Here is a 21,906-nt window from a genome sequence, read left to right on the forward strand (position 1 = left end):
ATTGTACCCAAGTGGTCACATGCTAGTTATAAGACAGAACAGCAAGCTGGGTATGGTGATGCAATACTGCAATCCCAGGACTTGGGAGGCTGAGTCAGGAGGATTGCCATGATTTCAAGGCCAGCCCAACTATGGGGTGGGCTAATAGTATAGTTGTCTCTATCGTGGCAGGCACCTTATTAAGTACCTTTAGATATACTGTTGTATAATCCCTACAGTAATTATGGGGTGGGTTAATAATGGGTTAGTTACCTCAGACACTGAGGTTTAGAAAAATTAACTTACCAAAATGCCTATAACAAGAAATTAGAGCTAGGACTTAAACTCCAGATTGTCTGCAAAGCTGGCTCTTCAACCTGGATGCTGAAATGAGTTCACTGCAGATTTCCATTGTGGCTTTCAGAGGCTTTGCCAGGACCATAGCCCAAGTCACTACAGCTGAGGCCTCCTTGTTAAACAGGGGGCAAAGTAGGATTGTATAGGGCTACTTTCATACATACTCAGCCTTGACGTCATTTCCTATTCAAACACCTGTGGGATCTCTATAGATGAGGGAGGGAATCACAGTAAGTTACCATTGCCCAAGGCCTTGAAGCTACTTCAGAATGAAACTGAGACAAAAGACCCCATTAGTTTGTGTTGGTGTGCTGTGCCCTGCTGCCTTAGATAGGACACAAAGATACATCAACTACAGGACTTTCCCTTGAAAAATTTGCACTTCATTAATTTAGGTACAACAAAAAACCCCACAATGCTAGGGGAAAAATGGTCTCGTGTGTCAGATTCATGTCCCAAGTTCACGTCTCCTAGTCCTCAGCCTTTTTAACATCTTGGAGAAAGGTAAATTATACAACGGTTTCTGGGTCCAGGGGGCTGGTACTGGGAACTGGCCGTTAGGCTGCCTGGGGTCCACACTACCGTACTGGGACTCAGTGAGCTCTTGCCTGTCTAGGACCTGGGCCCAGCCCCAAAGAAAGCCCACACCGGCTGTCCCGGGTGGGCTGTGCGCAGCAGGTGGGTACACTGAAGGATTATGCCCAGGACATAAAGGGGCAGCTGCGATGGCTAGCCGTGGCCCACGCTAGCTAACCTCAGGAGTCTGAAGCCTGGATGGAGGCCTGGAGACTGCGTGGTCTCGGCCGGATGGAGGCGAGTGGAGGAGACCATGCTGGGAGAGTCCTTCGGGATTCTCTCAGACTGAACGGCCTCGGAGGAGAGGCAAGCACAAGGGAGGGCGCGGTCTTCTTTTCTGTTTCGTTCCTGGAGACGGGTCTCGCTGCCCAGCCTGGCTCTGGCTTCCAGCTCACTTCTGCCTACCAAGTGCTGGGAGGACGGGCGTGCGCCACAACGCCCCGCCAGGACGCAGTTCCAGGGTGGGCCTGCCGGAGTCGCAGGGCCCGTTGGAGATCACTGGAAGGACTGGACGTGGCGCGCGTCGGGCACCAAGTCGCATAGGCCGGGACCCGAACCAGGCCGACCTCGGCTAGCGCCCCTCATCTAACCGCTTCGGCGCCTCGGAAAAGCCTGCCCACCCCGGCCCCATCCGAGTTCTCATTGGCGCCTCTCGCTTCCTCCCCGGATTGGTTGCTTCTTGCGGGGAGTGGGGGGTCAAAGAAGGTGCGTCTGAGCTCTACTTCCGGTAGGCCGTTGGAAAAGCCGGAAGAGCTCGCACGCGCGGCTTTCTGAGGGTAGAGGCGCGCTCGCGGCAGTCCTAGGGGCGAGGCCGCCTCAGCCAAAAGAGGACGGGCCTGTTCCACAGGATAGCCGAGGCAGAGTGGGCGGGGCAAGGTTTTGTGCAGACAAAGACTGGCCGTGCGGAAGAGGAGAATCAAATGAATCCTGGACCCGCTTTACACAACATCTAGAGGCTAGAACCCAGAGCGCTAGATTCTGAGGGGGCGTGGCCACTGTGGGCGGGATCTTTGCGCTGGAAGGTCGGGTTCTGAGTGGACCGAGCCACGATGGGCCGGGGACTGCTGTCCGAATGGTATCCTGCTCCTGTGTGCCTGGGAGCATGAAGCACCGAACCCTTACCTCCAGCCCAGCCCTCTGGGCGTCAATCCCCTGTCCACGTTCAGAGCTGCGTCTGGACCTCGTTTTAGCTTCTGGACAGTCCTTCCGGTGAGTGCGCTTGGGAGGTCATCAGCGCTCCCCACTAGGGATGCAAACAATGTTGGGAGTGGTAGATGGTAGATGGGAGTGTACGGGGGGGGGGCCTGTATAAATGAAGCACTAGTGGTGGGCCTGTTAACCTTTATGAAGTAGAGCAGGATTGTGAGGAGCATGCAGTAAAATCAGTGGAAAAGCTGGGGATGTATAGCTCAGTGGTCGAATGCTTGTCTAGCATATGCAAGGCCCTAGGTTCAGTTCCCAGTAGCTTTCTTTTTTTTTTTTTTTTTTTTTTTTTTTTAGCAGGTTCTCCCTGTAGCCCCAGCTGTCCTGGAACTCACTATATAGACCAGGCTGGCCTTGAACTCACAGAGATCCGCCTGCCTCTGCCTCCCAAGTGCTGGGACTACAGCCGTGTGCCACCATCCCCGGCTCCCCGGTAGCTTTTAAAGATAATCGATGAATGGGAGCTGGAGAGATGGTTCAGTGGTTAAGAGCATCAGCTGCTCTTGCAAAGGACCGGGGTTCAATTCCCAGCACCACATAGTGGCTCACAACCACCAGTAACTCCAGTTCCAGGGGATCCAACGCCTTCTGACCTTTATAGGTATTGCACTACACAGTGTACTTACCTACATGCAGGCAGTACGCTCATACACACAAAAATAATTGAAAAAAGATACGATTTTGCTTTATAATTAACAAATCAGATTGTGAGTAGGACATTTGTAAGAAGGGAGAGACCTCTGTGAGGGGGTCTGGCACGCTGGCCCTGGCACCCTACAGCCATAAAAAAAAAAAAGAAGGGAGAGACCTCAAAGTGTGCAGGATGGGTAACTGAGTACTTGAGCTGTCTGTACCTGGGTGTTCAGGTGGCGGGAGCAAAGCCCTGCACACTGGAGTGGCGTTCTGGCAGACCAAGTGTGGACACTGACTCAGACTGAGGAGCAGCTCCACTGCACTGTGTACAGAGGTGACAAGGGCCAGGTTGGCAGGCCAGCCCTAGAGGAGCTTGAGACCTTACGCAAGTACTTTCAGCTGGATGTCAGCCTGGCTCAGCTGTATAGCCATTGGGCTTCTGTGGACTCCCACTTCCAAAAAGTGGCTCAGAAATTCCAAGGTGAGTGAGTATAAGGGGCAGGGATGGTGATAAAGATATGGGGCCTGATCCTGGCTATATGTCCTGGAGCGAGTGATATCATTTATTCTGTAAATATACAGAGCATTTGCTCTGTGCCCAGGGATTAAAAAAAGGAAGAAAATGGACACAAATTCCTGCCATGGTGGCTTCTTCTCAGAAAATGGGATGGTCACCCAGTCTCTACAAGATCCTATGAGACATGAGAGATCTGGCCTTGCTTTCTCTACATTCTCCTGAGATCCCCCTGGAGCATTGTGAATCTGTTGTGAAGGGGTGGGAAGAAGCCAACCCTGATCAGGTGCATCCACTAGCCCCTGCCTTTCTGGTTTCTAGGTGTGCGACTGCTTCGACAAGATCCCACTGAATGCCTTTTCTCCTTCATTTGTTCCTCCAACAATAACATTGCTCGAATTACCGGCATGGTGGAACGACTATGCCAGGCCTTCGGACCACGGCTCATCCAGCTTGATGATACCACTTACCATGGCTTCCCCAGCCTGCAGGCCCTGGCTGGTAAGTAGGTGGGTCCACTTCAGCTTTTGGGGGAGGGGGGTTGGCTTTGGCTTTTTTGTGTTTTTTTGAAACAGTGTCTCCCTGTGGCCCCAGCTGGCCTGGAACTCTATGCAGACTAAGTTGGCCTCCATCTTGCAAAAGATCTGCCTGCATCTGCCTCCCGAGTGCCGGGACTAACGTTGTGCACCACCACACCCGGCCCCCCACTTCAATTTTTAGACAGGAAGACCTGTTCAATTTTCCCCTTCCTACCAACTCTGATCTCAAAGCTTCTCTCCTTCCCTAACACTCTCTCCATCCAGATCCACCCTGCCTGGTCTGATCAGCCCCAGTTACAACTTATCCTCTGTTTTCATTCCTGAAATGACAGTACCTCACTAGTCTGCTAAAGCCAGTCAGTTCACTTCTTCATCAGAGAAACATGTGCTTACAGTTTTCAGCAGTTTAGGGGTAAGAATCTGAGGTCTGGAGACAAACTGCCTGGATTGAAATCCCAGCTGTGGCACTTATGTGTATTATTTAACATCTGTGCTTTAGTTTCTGTGCCTGTGAAGTAGAGTAATAATAGTACCTACTATCAGAATCATCATGAAGACTGACTAAAGGGAGACACATCCTATATCTAGCACAGTGTTTGGCACACAGGAAGTAAGTGGAACATTCAGGCACCTATTACTGCAGTAGATCTAACTCACCTGCCCTATGATACAAATGTTTTATAGGTATATGTATATTGTGACAGATATGAACACCAAGCTAGGTAAAGTGCTTGGGGACTAAATAGCAAGATCCCATCTCCATCATGCCCTTTTTTAGTGCGTGGGGGAGAGGGTGGGTTTGTGGGTGACTGGGTGGATGGTGTATATCTGGACTTGCATGTGTGGGTGTATGCCCATGTGTGTGCATGCGGAGGCCAAAGTCCAATGTCAGGTGTCTTATCTCTCATCTACACTAATTTTTGAGACTAAACCCAGAGCTCATCGATTCAGCTAGGCTTGCTGAATGAGCTTCAGATGTGTGTCTCTCTCTGTCCTCACTAGTGCTGAGGTTACTGACATTCACTATCACACCCAGCTTTTTACATGGATATTGAGGAGCCAAACTCAGGTTTGCTTGCTTAGGGGGCACTTTACTGACCACACTGTCTCACCACTCCCTGTGTTCTTTCTTTTCTTTCTTTATTTTTATTTTTTATTAATTCTTTGACAATTTAGGAAAAAATTTTGTGTATGAGTGTTTTGACTGCATGTATCTAAGTGCATCCCTGTCATGCAATGCCTGTGGAGGCCAGAAAAAGGCAATGAATCCCCTGGAACTAAAGTTATAGATGGTTGTTAGTTGTCATGTAGGTGCTGGGAACCAAACCTGAGTTCTGCAAGAGCAGCCAGTGCTCTCAACTGTTAAGCCATCTCTCTGGCCCCTCTTTGACAATTTTATACATGTTTATAATGCATTCTGATTGCTCTCTCCTTCCACCCTCTTTCATATGCCTCATATCCCTGTCAACTCCCCCTCTTTACTACCTGTCCCTTTCCCAAATTCATGACTTTTGGTCTTGTGTGATCCATTTAGTTTAACCAGAGCCATCAATGTTATTGCTGAATTGACCCCTGGAGGGGTCACCAGTGAGTACACATCTGAAGGCAGTAACTTTGCCTTTCCTGGACTCTATGGGCAGGAATTAGTTCAGCAGTGAGGGGTAGGGCCCATCAGACTCAGTAGTGATCCATAGTAGTTGAAAGTTTGTGATTAATGGCTGTATATTACCCAGAAGGGGACCATTCACAGTCCTTTTCCCTATCTGTCTTATGGCTCTTAAAGTCTTTCTTCCTCCCTCTTTTGCAGTGTTCCCTGAGCCTTGGAAGGGATGGTATAAATGTCTTGTTCAGGGTTAAGCACTCAACAGTCACGTATTCTCAGCACCTTGTGCAACCATAAGTCTCTGCCTTCATTTGCAGTTCACTGGAAAGAGAGGCTTGGCTTCTCTGATTAAGATTGACAAAGGTATTTGTCTATGGGTATAAACGTCTGTTTGGAAGGTAGTATGAACGTGTGTCCATTTAGCTAAACAACAGAATTAAGTTCTCCCCTAGCCTCTATGACCTCCACTGCCATGGGCCTTTGAGTGGGGTTACCAGTACACCTTTGTCTTTTTTTTGAATAAGTTAATTAGCCCCTTCTGAGCCTTCATTTTCTCCATCTGTAAATTGTGGGAAACAACAGTTCTGTCATTAGGGCCCAAGAGAAAAAGTAAGCATAGTGCACTTTGCGAATGCATAGCACCAGCACTTAACACTACCCTGGCTGTTACTATAATCATTTTTGTTTGTTTAGTGAAGGCTGGGTGTGGTGTAATCCTAGCAATGTGGGAGGCAGAGGCAGGTGAATGTCTGTGAGCTTGAGACCAGCTTGGCCTACATAGTGAGTTCCAGGCCAGCTGGGGCTACAGGAAGACCCTGTCTCAAAAAAAAAATTAAGTGGAGGATGTGTGTGTGTGTGTGTGTGTGTGTGTGTGCGCTCGCGCGCGCGCGCGCACGCCCAGGCATGCAGGTGCACATGTAGAAATCAGAGGACAACCTTCAGGAGTTGGTTCTCTTCTTCCATCTTGTTTTTGAGGCAAAGTCTCACTTGTTGTTTCTGTCACTTAGCCTTATACTCCATGTTAACTGTCCTGCAAGTTTCTAGCAGATTCTCCTATCTCTGCCTCCCATCTCACCGTAGGAATACTGGAATTACAGATGTGCATCACTGTATCTTGCTTTTTACATGGATTCCGGGGATCAAACTCGGGTCCACGGGCTAATGCCATAAGCACTTTTACCTTCTAAGCCATCTCCCAATCCTCTAGTATTACCTTTTTAGGCCGTGGGTATGAATGCTTCTCAGGAAAGGCTAACGAACTTATTCTAGTTTGCTTCTGTTGCTGTGTTAAACACCATGACCAAAAACAACTAGGGAGGAAAGGGTTTATTTGGCTTACACTTCAGATCATACTGTATCACTGTGGGAAGTCGGGACAGGAGCTCAAGCAGTAACTGAAGCAGAAACCATCGAGGATCACTGCTTACTATCTCTTTCTGGCTCATACTCTGCCAGCTTTCCTATGCAACCCAGGATCACCTGCCCAGAGATGGCACTGCCCACAATGGGCTGGACCCTCTCACAGCAATCAGCAATCAAGATAATTTCCCACAGACAAGGCCCCAGCCCACTCTGATCTGGGAAATCTCTCAGTTGAAACTCCGGGTGACTCTTGCTTTTATGAAGTTAACAATAAAAAACTAACCAGGACAGAACTTAAGTAGGGAGTTTCCAGAGCAACAGATACTCAGCCCCTACTCCAGAGCCCAGAAAACACTTGCAGAACCCAGGCTTTAGCTATTTCCTTTTCACACCCAGCTGTCCACTGACTCCTAGAAGACAGTGCAGAGGGAGGAGGTACTTACAAAAGCATCCCTCGGGGATAGAGAGCTTATATACTTGCCTGAAGACAGGAACAAACTCAGGACACCTGACCCCTTTCCTGTCCACTCTCACAGGGCCAGAAGTAGAGGCTCATCTCAGGAAGCTAGGCCTGGGGTACCGTGCCCGATATGTGTGTGCCAGTGCCCGAGCCATCATGGAAGAACAAGGTGGGCTGGCTTGGCTGCAGCAGCTTCGAGAGACCCCTTATGAGGAGGCCCACAAGGCCCTCTGCACCTTGCCTGGAGTGGGCACCAAGGTGAGGCCCCAAAGAGGTAGAACCTTTCCTTTCCCACCTAAGAGTAGGAGAGTTGGAAACAAGCCAGGTTTGAGAGTCATGTGGAGGCCTGGTTTCTGGAGGAAGAGCAGGAAGGACGAAGGAGAAGCAAATATTTTCTGTTTTCTTTTTTAAAAAAAATTTATTTGTATTTAATGTGTATGGGTGTATTGCTTGCATGTAGGTAGGTGCACCCATGTCCTGCAATGTCCTCAGAAGTCAGAAGAGGGCATTGGATCCCCTGGAACTGGAGTTACAGATGATTGTTAGCTGCCATGTGGGTGCTGGGACTCGACCCAGGTCCTCTGCAAGAGCAGTCAGTGCTCTTAACCGCTGAGCCATCTCTCCAGCCCATTTCTAGGCCAGTTGGGGCTATAGAGAGACCCTGTCTCAAAAAGACCAAAAAAAGCTGGGCGTGGTGATGCACGCCTTTAATCCCAGTACTTGGGAGGCAGAGGCAGTGAGTTTGAGGCCAGCCTGGTCTACATAGTGAGTTCCAGGACAGCTGGGGCTACAAGGAGACCCTGTCTCAAAAAGACCAAAAAAAAAAAAAAAAAAAATTCCTCTTTTTTTTGCTGAGACAAGTCTCACTATCTGGAACTATGTAACCAAACTAGCCTCAAACAAGAGCAGTCCTCCTGCCTCAGCCTCCTCAGCCTCCTAAGTGCTAGGATTAAAAATGTGAGCCACCATGTTTGACTTGAGTTTTTTTGTTTTTTTTTTTGTCTTTTTGAGTCGGTCTCCCTGTAGCCCCAGCTGGCCTGGAACTCGGCTATATAGATCAGACTGGCCTTGAACTCACAGACATCCTCCTGCTTCTGCCTCCCAAGTGCTGGGACTAAAGGCATGCGTCACCACACCCAGTGACTTAAAGAATTTTTAATGGACTAACATTAAATCTTTGTATTGCCTGATCCCTGCCTTGTGATTTATTTATTTATTTATTTATTTATTTAAAGACAGGGTCTCACTGTGTAGCTCTGGATGGCCTGGAACTCAGTATATAGTTCTGCCACCCATGTTCTGGGACTAAGGTATGCGCCACCCACCCAGCCTGACACATAATTCTGATCAAGACATTTCTTCACCCTTTAGACCCTTGGTTTTCTTGTCTCTGAAGGGTTGCGATAATATCATCTCAGATTATGATGAGAACATGGTCCACAGTGTTCACTCAGGAGCAGGTCTTCTTAGAGCTCTCTTTAGAAGTGATAGGTAATGTACTGTGTATTGACCAAGAAAGCAGATCCTTAGAGGAAAGAGGAAGCAGATGGCTTGGAGAGAGATGTAGGATGCTGGCTGGATCTTGCCATTCCTCCATAACTACCCTGTCTTTGTCAAAGGTGGCTGACTGCATCTGCCTAATGGCCCTAGACAAACCTCAGGCTGTGCCCGTGGATGTCCATGTGTGGCAGATCGCCCAACGTGACTACAACTGGCACCCTACCACATCCCAGGCCAAGAGCCCAAGCCCCCTGGCCAACAAGGAACTGGGTGAGGAGAGAGAATGCAATGCTGGGGCATTGGACTAAGGTGGTATAATCTCCTTGTTCTTGATCAATCTCGCCTGCAAACCCTGTCTCTATGGATGGAGGGCAGGTGGCTTAATTAACATAGCCTCCTCACTTCTGATTTAGGAAACTTTTTCCGGAATCTGTGGGGACCTTATGCTGGTTGGGCGCAAGCAGTAAGTATTCCTAGATTTTGCCTCCTGTCTAGCCCAGACCCTAAAGGACTTTTCCCTCAGCCCTGCCTGACCCAGGGGACTCTTCAGCCACCTATCATTATGACTTCAACTACCCCAGGCACTTTCCATCTACCCCAGCCCTTACCTCAGCATGCCCTCCTCCCCACAGACTCCTTATGCCCCCTCCCATAGGTGCTGTTCAGTGCTGACCTACAGCAACCATACCGGGATCAGGAGCCACCAGCAAAGCGCAAAAAGGGCTCTAAAAGGCCAGAAGGCTAGGTAGGGCCCAAGGGACAAAAGAATTCCTTAGCATCTTTCCCTCCATTTCCCATTTCTCTCCCCATCCCCACCTAGTCTCATGTCAGGAAGGCTCCCTACTACTACCTCAGGGGCAGGCACCTGCAAATCAAGGGGTGGGGGCGCTGTTTGAGAAGACAGAGTTGTCTGGTTTTATCTTCTTCCCTTTATTACAAGAAGGAACAATAAAATAGAAACATTTGTATGGAAAATGCACTGAGGAATAAGAGGGAAAAGGGTAAGGAGGGGATGGGGCAGGTAACTCCCCTCCCACAGAAGAAACTCTGACTTTCCTGATGTTCATTTCAGGGCCCTAGAGTTGAGGGGGAAATGCAGGGGGCAATTCCGGGCGTGGCTCCACACAGCAGTCTCGGCAGCAGCATCTAGCTGCTGACCCTGTGTGAGAGGAAAGGGCAAAGTTGGCTATGGTGCAGACCCTCCACTCCACTCCAGCCTGGTGCTTCTTCATGGACCACTTTGCCCTTCCACATGCCTGGTCCTCACCCCCAGTTGTTGGTGTCAGTAGCTCCCCGTGGCTTGCCTGTCCCTGCCCCTCTTGGCTGGTGCCCAGCTGCAGCTTCCTCATGTGCCGCACCACAGCAGTGGCATTGAAAGCTTGCTGTGGAAAGAGGGATAGAAGGACTGCTGAGAAGGGGCCTCAAAGGCCAGGGAGCTACGGTCTTGCAATGATTCTATGATTGTTCAGATATTATATAATAACTTCCCTAAGACCTTCCTCTAGGTCTTGGCAAGGCCTTATTAAATTATATTCAGTCATATATTTACATACACATATATATATGGACATACAACTGTAATTCATGTAGCAAATACTATAACAGTATGTATCAGCCACAGTTCTAAGCACTTTGGATGGTTATTCATGTAATCCTCACAAAATTCTCTGAGGCAGCTCCTTTTTGTTGTTTTAGGCAGTCTTGCTCTGCATTTTTGCCTCAGCCTCCCAAGTGCTAAGATTACAGGCATATACGTTCTTACACCAGGCTGGCAAGAATTATTAATATCATTAATTTCTTTTTTCTTGTTTTGACAGGGTCTCATGCAGCCCAGCTAGCCTCTAATTTGGTATACAGCTGAGGATGACTTTGATCTTTGGATCCTCCTGCCTACACCTTCTGAGTGCTAGGATTACAAGTATACACTGGTTTTATGTGATACTGATGATCCAACCCAGGGTTTCTTGCTAGATAAACAGTCTACCAACTGAGCTGCATCCCCAGCCTGTTTTGTTTTGGTTTTTTAGTTGTTGTTTTTTTTGTTTGTTTTTTTTGTCTTTTTGAGACAGGGTCTCTCTGTAGCCCCAGCTGTCCTGGAACTCACTATGTAGACCAGGCTGACCTCAAACTCACAAAGATTAACCTGCCTCTGCCTCCCAAGTGCTAGGGTTAAAAGCGTGTGCCACCACGCCTGGCAGTTTTTTAAGTCTTTTTGAGACAGGGTCTTCCTGTAGCCCCAGCTAGCCTGAACTTACTACATGTAGGCCAGGCTGGCCTCAAACTCACAGAGATCTGCCTTCCTCTGCCTCCCAAGCACTGGTATTAAAGGCATGCACCACCATGCCTGGCTGTTTTGTTATTTTTGAGACAGGGTTTCATATAGCCCAGGCTTGAACTCCTGATCTTCCTGCCTCAGCCTCTCAAGTGCTGGAGTATTGTTAATTTCAAGGGAAGAAAATGAAGTACAGAAAGGTTTCATAATTTACATATTTGTTTCTGTCATTTTATGTTCAACTTATTTGCCTAAATGTCCTACACACCCCTTAAATTGACCATGTCCAAGCCTAAAACTACCTCCTTAAGACATGTTTCTGCCCCTAGGATCACTATCAGAGTTAGTACCACTGTCCGCTCTGTCCCCAACCAGAAGGTTGGGCCAGCCCTTGCCATCTCCCTCCCTCAGCATGCATTCCATCTTTGCTTCTTTTTGTTTTGTTTTGTTTTGGGTCGTTTTGACACAGGCCCTCTCTGTAGCCCCAGCTGTCCTGGAACTCACTATGTAGACCAGGCTGGCCTTGAACTCACAGAGATCCGTCTGCCTCTGCCTCCTAAGTGCTGGGATTAAAGGCATGCCCTACCACGTCCAGGCCATCTTTGCTTCTTATGATTCTACCTCCTGCAAGACTCCTGCTGTTGACCCTTCCTCTATTCTTCTTGCTGCTGCTGCTGCTGCTGCTGCCCTAGGTCATTCCCTCACCACCTGCTGCATCTCTGACATAGCCTCCTACCTGGCCTCCCAGTCTTCTCTCTGTGCCCTCCCTGTATACTGAGAGCCCTTTTTTCAGACACATTCCTGCTTTAAATCTTTCTGGGGTCCACAGCACCCTCCATACCAGGAGGGTGCTCCACTGTAGTATTTGAGGCCCTCAGCAGCCTAGCCTCTACCAGCGTCTCCAGCCTGACCTCTTGCAATTCAGTCCCCTTAGTTCCCTCAGCCCCTCCAGTCCAGTATGCTTTATCACCTGCACTTTCTGAAGTGATTACACTCTCTTGCCCTGGCACCTTTCCACACCTGTTCCTCAGGCGTACTCTCTTTGTCCAGATAGTTGCCACTCAACTGACAGGTCTGTTACCACCTTTATGGCCCTTCTTGGGTCTGTGGGCTGTACCATGTGACTCCTGGAGACTAAATTGTTGTCTCTCTAGAGTTGGAGGTCAGGAACTCTCTCTGCAAGTTAGTGGATGTCAAGGAGCATTTGCTGAATAATGAAGGAAATGTTTTAGAAAACATCAGTTAGTGTATGCTGACTTGGTTGCTAGTGCTGTGCAAGTTGAGCCTGGGGTAGGGAGGGAGGCATCTCAGTGAGGCTGAGACCCAGGGCTAGGAATAGGAGCTTACCTTCCACTTGCTCTTGGCAAAGTTCTTCTTGATCTGCTCACTCACTGACTGGTGGATGTTCTTATCTAGAGCTGTATCTCCTGCAATCCTACCACAGAGGTATATGCAGAGTTGCCAGTGAGGGCAGAGGCAGGCCTGGAGCCCCCGGGACCCACCCCAGAACTCAGGTTGGTGAGGGGTAGGGGGCTCTTACCACGGGTGCTGCAAGGCCTGCTCACAGGTGAACCTCTTCTCTGGATCTTTCTCCATCAAGTGCTGTATGAAATCTTTGGCTGAAGCCCCAAGACAAAAGCAAAGACACAGCATGACAGCGACTGTGGACACCCCCAAGACAGTGCTCACTCCCTTAAACCTGGCCTGTCAATAAGGCAAAACAGGCCAGGTCTGTCCATGTGCCACCCTACCTTCTCTAACCCCCTACCCCCAGCCTTCAGCTCCCTCTTCTTAACATGTTTAAAAAAGAATTTACTCAGTGCATTCACACCAGTATGTAAGCCACTGGAGTTTTTATAGGCTGGTTCCTAATGGGGACACAAAAGGAGGGGTGGGAAGATTTATGGTGGTTGTTTAGGTATTAGGGAATCAGTAGGGGAAGGGTATTCTAAAAAATACTATGTTTGAAGACTGAATGGATGGATGGCTACAAGTCTCTCAGACTGAAGGCCAAGCAGAGGGAAACCAAGGTAGGGTATCTAACCTCAGACAGCTAGTCTGGAGCTGAAGAGACAGAAGGCAGGTAGTGGGAAGGCCCCTGGAGCAGTAAGGAAGGCTCTGAGGCAGGGCCCAGAGAAGAAGGCAAAGCCCAAATACCAGAGTCAGAGATGTCGTCCCAGTAAGGAGAGTCAAACTCGTACTCGGCCTTCAAAATCTGTTCAAAGAGTTTGGCATCGTTCTCGTCATAGAAAGGGGGGTAGCCGCAGAGCCTGGGCAGGGAGAAACCCATCCTCATTTCCATTTTCAGAGCTCTCATTAGCTAGGGGATGGAGCTTTGAGGCAGTGCTGGGAGTCAGGACCTGTAAGAAGGACTTCCCCTCCCTGTCCTTCTGTTCTGTAACCATACCATCTTGCTGTCCTCAGTACCTTTGCGCTTGCCACTCTTTCTGCCAAACCTTTCTCCAGCACCTCAATTGTGTGGCTCCTCCATTCAAATAGCCACTCAGTGTCACCTCCACAGAGCCCTTTCCTGGCATTTCCTGTCTGAAATGGTGTTCATTCCCACCCATCTCCCTACTCCTGCTTGATTTTTCTTCTCAGTATTTTGTTGTTGTTTGGTGGGTTTACCAGGCAAACTTATCTTTTTTTTTTTTTTTTGGTTTTTTTGAGACAGGGTCTCCCTGTAGCCCCAGCTGGCCTGGAACTCGCTATGTAGACCAGGCTGGCCTTGAACTCACAGAGATCTGCCTGTCTCTGCCTCCTGAGTGCTGGGATTAAGGGCGTGCACCACCAGGCCAGGCCTGGCTAAAATTATCATATAAATTTATTTACTCATTGATTCTCCATTACATTGTCAGCTCTCTGACGGCAGGCACTTTGGTTTATTTTCTGCTAAATCCTCAGTGCTTGGACAGTGCCTGAAACATAGTATCTGTTGAATGAAGTGGTGTTAGTAGTTAGCTGGCAGATATAACTGGATGGAAGGAAGGAATAGCAGGAGGGCAAGAGCACAGCAGGGGGGAAGAAAGCTCTAGCTACACACCACTATGGCATGCCCCCACTTACAGGATATATGCAATGACTCCTATGGACCAGCAGTCCACGGCCTTGCTGTAGGGCTTCTGAGCCAGGACCTCAGGAGCTGTAAAGGGAAGGGGACATGATAGTGACAAATGTCTGCCCTGTAGTTCCTGGCTCCTCCCTTACCCCTAGCCCCAGCCCAGGGCACTCCGCACCCACGTAGCCTGGGGTCCCACAGGCTGTGGAGAGCACACTGTCCGGGTCCTCCATCTTGGAGAGGCCAAAGTCGGAGATCATGATTTTAGAGTCTTCATCCAGGCTATAGTACAGCAGGTTCTCTGGCTTGGAGGGTGGGAAGGAAGAGAATGGACAGTCAGAGGTAGGCAGGGCTAAGAGCACCATCTGCCTCCCCAAACACTGAAAAACTGGACTTCCCCGCAAAAGCCACAGTGACAGCCTCATCTTGGCTACAGAGTGAATACAAAGCCAGCCTGGGCTATATGAGACCCTGTTTCAAAAGAAAAACAAAAACCTGGGCCTGGCAAAAGCCTGAAGTCCTAGATATTTCAGAGGTTGAGGCAGGAAAACAAAGTTCAAGAAATGCCTTAACTAGAGTAAGTTCAAGTTGCCCAAGGCCAGCCTGGGCAACTCAGATTCTGTCTTAAAAAAGAGAAAGCAATGGAATGCATGCTATAAAAAGCAGAAGTGGGGACTAACTGGGGGAAGAAGGGGACAGCTTGGACGAGGAGGGGGCACGGGAGAAGGGAACTGATGAGAGCTAAGTGCAGCAGAATCTATGTACAAGATGCCACACTGAAACCCTGAAATGCAGTACTTTATTATATGCTAACCCCAAAACTTAATAACAAAGGGGAAATGTAATAGAAAAGGTTAAAGTGGGGGCAGGGAATGTACATACATCCAGTTCAGTGGTAGAATGCTTACCTGACATCATATGTGTGAGGCCCTGGATTAATACCCAATGCCACAAAAAGAAAAAATTCTCAAGAAAACCACAAGTTCTAGAAAGGATAAAGCTAAGTGGGGTGTGGGAGGGATTTTTCTATAAACTTAGAATATTTATTTCATCTTTATCACAGTGCCTGCCTGGCTGGTCTGAAGTTCACTTTATGGATGAGGACACTGATGCCTTTAGAGGTAGACTTGCCCAAGAGCCAGTTAGAGCAGAGCAGGGCCAAACTTCAAACCCAGGTCTGTCCCATCCCTTCTAGACCTGAATGAAGCATTTCAACACAAGCCCCCATCACACTCTCTGAGGCTTTGCTGTCCCGTTCAAGTTCTCCACAAAGAACAAGTAGGATGTTTTATTATCAGAAAAAGGCACAAATACTGTTTGGATAAAATAATAACAGCCCATTTTTGAATCCTTGTGAGTGTCATCTGGAATGAGAGGAGGTGGTTTAGGGGTTACTACAGGTCTGTTTTGCAGATGGAAAGCTGAGGTTCAGTCAGAGGCTAGGAGAGGCCCAAGGTCAGATTGGGCAGGATTGGCAGAGACCCCACCCCTGGTACTCAGTTCATCAGACCTCACCTTGAGGTCCCGGTGCACAATGCCCAGGTCATGCAGGTACTTGACAGCATCCAACACCTGGAAGATGAGGCGGCTAGCATCCCGTTCCGTGTAGAATCCTTTCTCCACGATGCGGTCAAACAGCTCCCCTCCTGAAACCCTGCAGCAAGAGGCAGTACAGGCTGGCTAGGAGAGTGGGACAGTAGAGAGAGGAGAAGTGAGAATGGGCAGGAGCAAGCCACTCACAGCTGCATGATGAGGTAGAGGTGGCCCCCACTCTCATAGATGTCATCCAGAGCTACAATGTTGGGGTGCTTGATCCTGGAAGCAGAAATGAGATGGTTCAGATTTTCAGGTGGCTCAGTCACTCCCCAGTGCCTGCATCTGAGGCTTGATACCAAGGTTCCCCACTGGGAAAAGCTGATTCAGCCCAATTTACTGCAAGAGAGCAGAGGGGCAAGCACAGGGCTATGGGCTCAAGTAGACCTGGCCAGATCCTTTCTCTGCCACATGCTGTTTGGGAGCTAGTATTTTTTCTTTGAAGCATGGATGGCTGTGTGACTTCTAAGTTTTCTGTGTTTACACATTGTCAGCCTCTCCCACCAGGTCACCTCCCCAAGTCAGGGACTGTCTTGCTCGCCACTTTTCTTCCAGCACCTAGTACAGAGTGGGTACTCATATTTATCGAATGGAATGTAACCTGAACTTCAGTGACTTCATCTATAAAGGGAGACAAGTGACAGACCCCCTTCAAAGATCAGGTCACATAAAGATTACATGAGATAATGTAGACATGGCATTTGGCACTACCTGCACATAGTCAGTGATCAATAAATGAACTAGTAGTGATTGAGCTTAATAATAAGGATAACTTCGCTCTCCACAGATTTGCTGTGTAACTTTGGGGAAGTCTCTTGCCCTCTCTGGCCTCATTCTCCCACCCTCACCTAATAGGGGAAATGAAATGATTGTCTCCTCTCCAGAAGATAGTGAAGCGAAGGCTTGCTATAAGCTATGTAGGGAGAACAGATTTCCTACCAGATGGTTGTTAATTTAGTCAGGAGGTCAGCAAATTGTCTGCTTTAATATGTGGAAGGAATTGAGATGGGTACAGCTATGTGGGTTTGAGCCTGCTCAGTGGTTAACTTTGAGGCCTCATGAGCAGATTCAACCTCTGTAAATAAACTGCAGCATCCTAGTCATATCTGTGGGGTTAGCTATTGTGCCAGTCACTCCCTGCCAAGTGGATGTTCTTACTGACATTTTACAAGGGAGCCTTCTGAGACTTAGAATTTAAAGGATTTCTTTAAAACAGGAAAGAGAAGAGGTCAACAAAGGGCCAACACTGGGGAAGGACAGGCTGTGGCCCACACACTTGTGCAAGACAGCAATCTCATTCTCCATGCTGCCCTCTTTGCCCTCCAGGGCCTTCTTGGCGATGCATTTGATGGCCACCAGTTTCTGAGTCCTCTTGTCCTCTGCCAGAATCACCTCTGAGAAAGCACCCCTGTGGGAGATAGGTTTGAAGGTGAGGAACTGGAATCCCAGCTTCCCTTGGCCTCTCCTCCATCCCCTCCTATGTTCTCCAACACGCATCTCTCCCCAGCTCCAGAAGTGTTCACATAGGCCAGTCCCAGCCTGTCAGAGTCTTCTATCCCTTGCCTCAGTGATTGGTCATATGGTATATGCCAGATTCCTGGCACTGTAAGAATGAGGTCCTACTCTTTCCTGCTAACCTAGTAAGAAGTAAAGCTGAAGTGGAGGGCAGTCACCTTTGTCTCTATTTGGGAAGAGCCTACTTTAGATGGAAGCCAATACAAAGGAAACCAGACTTGAGTAATAGACAGTTTTCTGATCACATGAACCCCTGGATCCAACCAGGCCTGAACTCTACTCCTGGACTTTTTTGATTATGTTCACAGTGGCTTCATTCCTTTGTCCTGTTAAAGTCAGTTTGAGTTGTGGGTAATCTAATACCCTTTAGAACCTCACAGAACCATACCATTGCCTGAGAATGTTTTAGAAATGCAGGCTCTCGGGCTCCACATACTCGAGACCTCTGAAATCAAATTCTGCATTTTAGCTAGGTCCATGGGTGGACCTATGCTCACTGTGTTTAAGAAGCAGGGGTTTAGACCAGGCTCTTAGCAACAAATAAAGTTATTCACACTGAAGTTCACTGATTAAGGAGGATCTGTTAGGGAATTCTTTCTGCATCTGTTTGTTTTCCATGGGAGAATAAGAAGTCATAAGCCAAAGAAAAGGTCCCTCATAGAAACATTTCAGTCACCAAGGTTAAGTAGTGACTGTGGTCACATCACTGGTTTCCATTCTTGGCTCCCCAATTTACCCTGTCAGTGTAGCCAGTGTTAATGCCTTCCTCCATCCTGTGGAACAACTGTCAAGCCTCTGTGCATTGCTCCCATCCATCTCCTGTCCCTTCTTTCTTCTCCCCAGCAGTGATTGCAAGACTTCTAAAATGTTCTGGGCACATGAGTCATGTCAAACTCTGCCCCTCTCTACACGTGCCGTGCCTCTGAGCTTTTTCATGCACTATTCTCCCTGCCTGAAATGACTTCTTTCTGACAAGCACATGCCTACCCATCCCGTCTTTCAGTCTCCAGATCTAATGCTTTCTTCTTCAGAAAATGTTCCCCAGACAGAAGAGACAGCTCTGGCCTCTGCAGAGCCCTTACTCCCGACCTTAATGGGCACATAGCACATACCCTACCTGTTTCTCCTGCATGTCTAGGATCAACTTAAACCAGATTTGAATTATTTTGGAATTCCCATGATCAAAAGCAGCCATGCCCAGACTCAGTTTCCAACCTAGACCAGAATAGCCAACTCTTGTCAGCAGGCTGGACACATGACCCTTTTATTCTCTCACACTTCCTTTACTTCATGAAGAACCCAGGGCTGTCATGAGAAGTTCTCATCCTAACCACTGTTAGCCAGAAACAAAAGCTGGGCTGGTCTGCACCATGGCTCAGGCATCTGGTCTCTGGGAAACAGGAAGTACTGGTCAACTGACCAGAGGAATTACCACCCCAGACTCATCCTCCCCAGCCAGCAGGCCCAGAAGTGAAATCCTTCCCAATTCTGCCCCCAGCTCAGGCAGCATCCCACCCTCTTCCCCTGCTATGAGACTCACGTGCCCAGAACATCTCGGAAGTCATAGATGTCCCTAATGTCCTCCGCCTGCTTCCACCTGGGGCCTTCCACTGCCCCTGGCATGGCCCACTGCCCCCCAGCCACAGCCAGGGCTCCTGGAAGGGAAGTGGGGGGAGAGAGTCAGAATGTCCTAGCCCTCTCTCTGGGAATCTACTGCCTTGTTCCATCAGCTCCACAGTTGGCACTCATTCATTCCTCCAGCCACTCATCGATAGTCACTCAGCCTTCACCAGTCATTTGTTCATTCAGCGACATTCATTCAGCAAGTGCTTAGGCCTAGAAAAATTTCTGGTAGCAGCAAAATTCTCAGTAGTCCTGCATTCCTTCACTCCCTTATTCTCCGTCTTTTCCCAGTCTCTCCCTCTCAGAATCCTAACACCAGGGAAACCCCCACCTCTAGGAGGACAGCAGATGAAACCACAGAGCAGCTTAGCAGCCTGGAGGATCCCCCTGTCCCCAGAACCAGTGATGCCCTAGCCCCAGCCCATGAAGGGCTAGGGTGTCTCCTCTCCCTCCTCCTCCTTCCCGCCTTGGCCTCTCGGAAATCAGGTTTCTGGCAGCCTGGGCTTCTAGCAATATCTCAGCCATGTTTTTAAATAGCTCTTTCTCACTGTTACCAAGGCAACAGCAGCCACAGCTGGAACTCCCCAGGCCTAACTCTCCTGACTCCCTGTCTGGGTCCCAGCAGCCTGAAAAATGGTCCCACCCTGTCTGTCCCCTCCTGGCCCCCTCCAACCCTAATTCAGCTGGGACCTTCTCTTGGAGGCCTCTGTCTCATCTTGCAGGAGAGGGTGGGTTCTCCCACCATGTAGCATATGAAAGATGGGGAAACAGACTGGTGATGGATGAAGTTCAAATTGCCCAGGTGTATGATACCCAGCTGTAGCCTCAGCTAAGTTTGCTAACGGCAAAGACCATAGATGGGTTGTCCTGGTGGGATCCTAGACTGAAACCCATAGTCAACATTGCAGAACCACAGATGGTTAGGCCAAAACAGAGTCCCTCATACCCTGTAGCTTCTGGGAAGCTGCCTCTGTTTCCTCTTGGGAGACTGAAGGGAAGGCATCCTGATAAGGGTTCTGTGTGAGTCTACTCCTTGAATGGGACCTTGTTCCCAGGGGTACTGGCCACCTTCTCAGGGTCAGAGAATTTTGAGAAAGGAGATGATAGTAAACTCTAGAAATCAAATCTTAAACCCACCTGGAGGGAAACACAACCCTCTGGGTTCCACACCATACAACAGACAGCCCACATCTGAGCCCTGAACCCAAACACTGGCCTACTAGACCCAGCACGCTTCATATCCAGAAACCATGACACCTGATCAATTATACATGTATATCCAACCATCAAACGGGGGGGTGGGGCATGTTCATGCACACTCCCCAGATACCCCCGTGCTCTATCACCTACCTGCCTATTTATCCCTCACTGGGATGCCTTACACTCCAGAGCTCGTACCGTGCACACCTGAACAGAATGGCATCCATGCCCACATACCAGACATGGCAGCTTCACTCATATCTACATCCTCCAGGGCCTCTTCCCCACACACTGCCCGTATACTCCAAACCTCATCTCTTCACCTAACTTCAAACACCCTTGGGTCACTACTGAACCTTCCCCCAACTCTGCCATACTACCCCTAAAATCAGACACCAGAGTGCAGGCACAGCACATACACTCTGGACACCATATGCAACAAAAAATGAATTTCTAGTCATGCTTACACATATCTGAGCACATGTCTGCATTAAATCATTAGGGCACCCCTCACATGACCCCCACCCTCGATAGCTCTAAATGTCCACGCCCTTCCACTGTCAGGCCCTGCTGCAGGCGCACATGCACACACAGTGCCATCTCCACCCTGCTCTGACATCAGGTCAGTATCCCTGGGGTTCACCTGGCACCTAACGAACCTGGGGCCGAGGTGCAGGGAAGGGCCCAGCTCTGTCCTTCCAGGGTCCAGCCCTCCTAGGCGTCCTCCCACCAACGCGACAGTACTCTGCGGGGGCGCCCAGGGGCACGGGGCGGGGCGGGGCTAGGTGGCCCCCAGTACCTGCGGCTGCCCGGCCGCGGGACTAGCTGCGAGGTGGCTGGCGGCTGGAGGTGGCTGGCGTGGAGCTCTTGCTGTGGATCCCAGCTGCGCCCGGTCCGCCTGTCCGTTCAGTCGCTGGCACTTGGCTAGCTCTCAGCGGCTCTCTCCGCCCGCCTGCGGCTCTGATGTCAATGGAGGAGGAGCCTGCGGCCCAGGGCCCGGAGATTAGGAGCTGGGGCGACGCCGCTAGGGAAGGGGGGCGCTGGTGGGTGCCCAGTGGTTCTGTCACAGCCTCTGCTGATGCTCCCCTTTGTCTCCCACAAGGCCTATGTCGGGGGGGCAAGTGAGGTGAGGTCCAGAGAGAAGCTTTTGAAATCAGCAGTTGGTCAGAGGCAAACAGGATTTGAACCAACATTTGTGAGGTGCCAGAGGCTGGCCTGTTTGTCCCTGGAGTTGCTTTCAGAGCAGTTCTGGGACAGCCCTTAGAGTTCCTAATCTCCTCCTCTCCTCTTTGTCCCCACCCTCAAGTGAGAAAAGAGATTTAGGCCCTTGGAAGGGCTCATTAGATTGGTAGGGGGCTGGAGAAATGAGCATCAAGGCCCCATTTGATAGGCAAGTAAACTGAGGCCCCCAGGTCCCTTAAGAGAAACAGAGATAAAGCTTTAAATCCCAGATAATTTCCCCAGAGAGTGGCCCAAAGGACTAGGGTAGAGAGGAAAGGGGGAGGGAAGGTTAAATCTGGATCTTGAGGGAAGCAGGCCAAAGAGGGCCAAAGTGCCACGTGATTGAGACCTATGGCTGGGGGCCAGGATGGGGAGGGTGGAGCAGAAACCTGCTCCTTGGGGTTACAGGCAGGGGGCCAAGGGATGTGACCGAGGTTGGTTTATACAAGGCTGTTTGGGAATAAGTTGAATTCAGGCTCAAACTAGAAGTGGAGCAACTGGCAGGAATTAGAGGTGGGGCTGCATGGAGCCTAGCAGAGGAGGCACTAGCTTGGGACCTGGTACTGCCTAGCACAGATCTCATCCCTGAGTTCATGAATTTTCCAGCTGGAGATGGAGAGAAGACCCCACCCCAATTTACTTCATCCAGTTTTTCCCTCTGTTTTTTTTTTGTTTGTTTTTTTGTTTTTTGTTTTTTG

General features: G+C 49.4%; 2 protein-coding genes across 4 annotated transcripts; one reads left to right on the plus strand and one right to left on the minus strand.

Moving 5' to 3' along the window:
• The first annotated feature begins 1,650 nt into the window (after positions 1-1,650).
• Positions 1,651-10,774, plus strand: Ogg1 (8-oxoguanine DNA glycosylase). Of its 2 annotated transcripts, XM_008854845.3 has the most exons (8): positions 1,651-2,121; positions 2,982-3,229; positions 3,584-3,763; positions 7,303-7,484; positions 8,846-8,996; positions 9,140-9,189; positions 9,382-9,471; positions 10,544-10,774. In XM_008854845.3, exons 1-7 carry the CDS (start codon positions 1,985-1,987, stop codon positions 9,469-9,471), a joined length of 1,038 nt encoding a protein of 345 aa, XP_008853067.1. In that variant the 5' UTR covers positions 1,651-1,984; the 3' UTR covers positions 10,544-10,774. The 2 variants fall into 2 exon arrangements, with proteins under 2 accessions (XP_008853067.1, XP_017650301.1); XM_017794812.2 differs by lacking the exon at positions 9,382-9,471 and having other exon boundaries at positions 10,544-10,773.
• Positions 9,474-20,943, minus strand: Camk1 (calcium/calmodulin dependent protein kinase I). 2 transcript variants are annotated; one of them, XM_008854843.3, is made up of 12 exons: positions 20,647-20,771; positions 18,705-18,819; positions 16,926-17,057; positions 15,797-15,871; positions 15,572-15,710; positions 14,235-14,361; positions 14,065-14,140; positions 13,156-13,268; positions 12,539-12,617; positions 12,346-12,433; positions 9,994-10,108; positions 9,474-9,885 (listed from the first exon to the last, which is right to left on the minus strand). In XM_008854843.3, the coding sequence occupies exons 2-12, from the start codon at positions 18,785-18,787 to the stop codon at positions 9,803-9,805; spliced, it is 1,110 nt and encodes a 369-aa protein (XP_008853065.1). In that variant the 5' UTR covers positions 18,788-18,819; positions 20,647-20,771; the 3' UTR covers positions 9,474-9,802. The 2 variants fall into 2 exon arrangements, with proteins under 2 accessions (XP_008853065.1, XP_008853064.1); XM_008854842.3 differs by lacking the exon at positions 20,647-20,771 and adding an exon at positions 20,787-20,943 and having other exon boundaries at positions 9,475-9,885.
• Positions 20,944-21,906: the final 963 nt, after the last annotated feature.

This window comes from Nannospalax galili, unplaced genomic scaffold (genome assembly GCF_000622305.1).
Source record: "Nannospalax galili isolate Female #2095 unplaced genomic scaffold, S.galili_v1.0 scaffold406, whole genome shotgun sequence".
Lineage (NCBI taxonomy): Eukaryota > Metazoa > Chordata > Mammalia > Rodentia > Spalacidae > Nannospalax > Nannospalax galili.

Coding starts and splice junctions, on each gene's coding strand:
- Ogg1 (XM_008854845.3), top strand. CDS start 1,985: ATGGTATCCTGCTCCTGTGTGCCTGGGAGCATGAAGCACCGAACCCTT. Junction 2,122..2,981: donor GCTTCTGGACAGTCCTTCCG/GTGAGTGCGCTT, acceptor CTGGGTGTTCAG/GTGGCGGGAGCAAAGCCCTG. Junction 9,190..9,381: donor ATGCTGGTTGGGCGCAAGCA/GTAAGTATTCCT, acceptor CCCCTCCCATAG/GTGCTGTTCAGTGCTGACCT.
- Camk1 (XM_008854843.3), bottom strand. CDS start 18,787: ATGCCAGGGGCAGTGGAAGGCCCCAGGTGGAAGCAGGCGGAGGACATT. Junction 10,109..12,345: donor TTGCCAAGAGCAAGTGGAAG/GTAAGCTCCTAT, acceptor CTCTTTCCACAG/CAAGCTTTCAATGCCACTGC. Junction 9,886..9,993: donor ACTGACACCAACAACTGGGG/GTGAGGACCAGG, acceptor CCTCTCACACAG/GGTCAGCAGCTAGATGCTGC.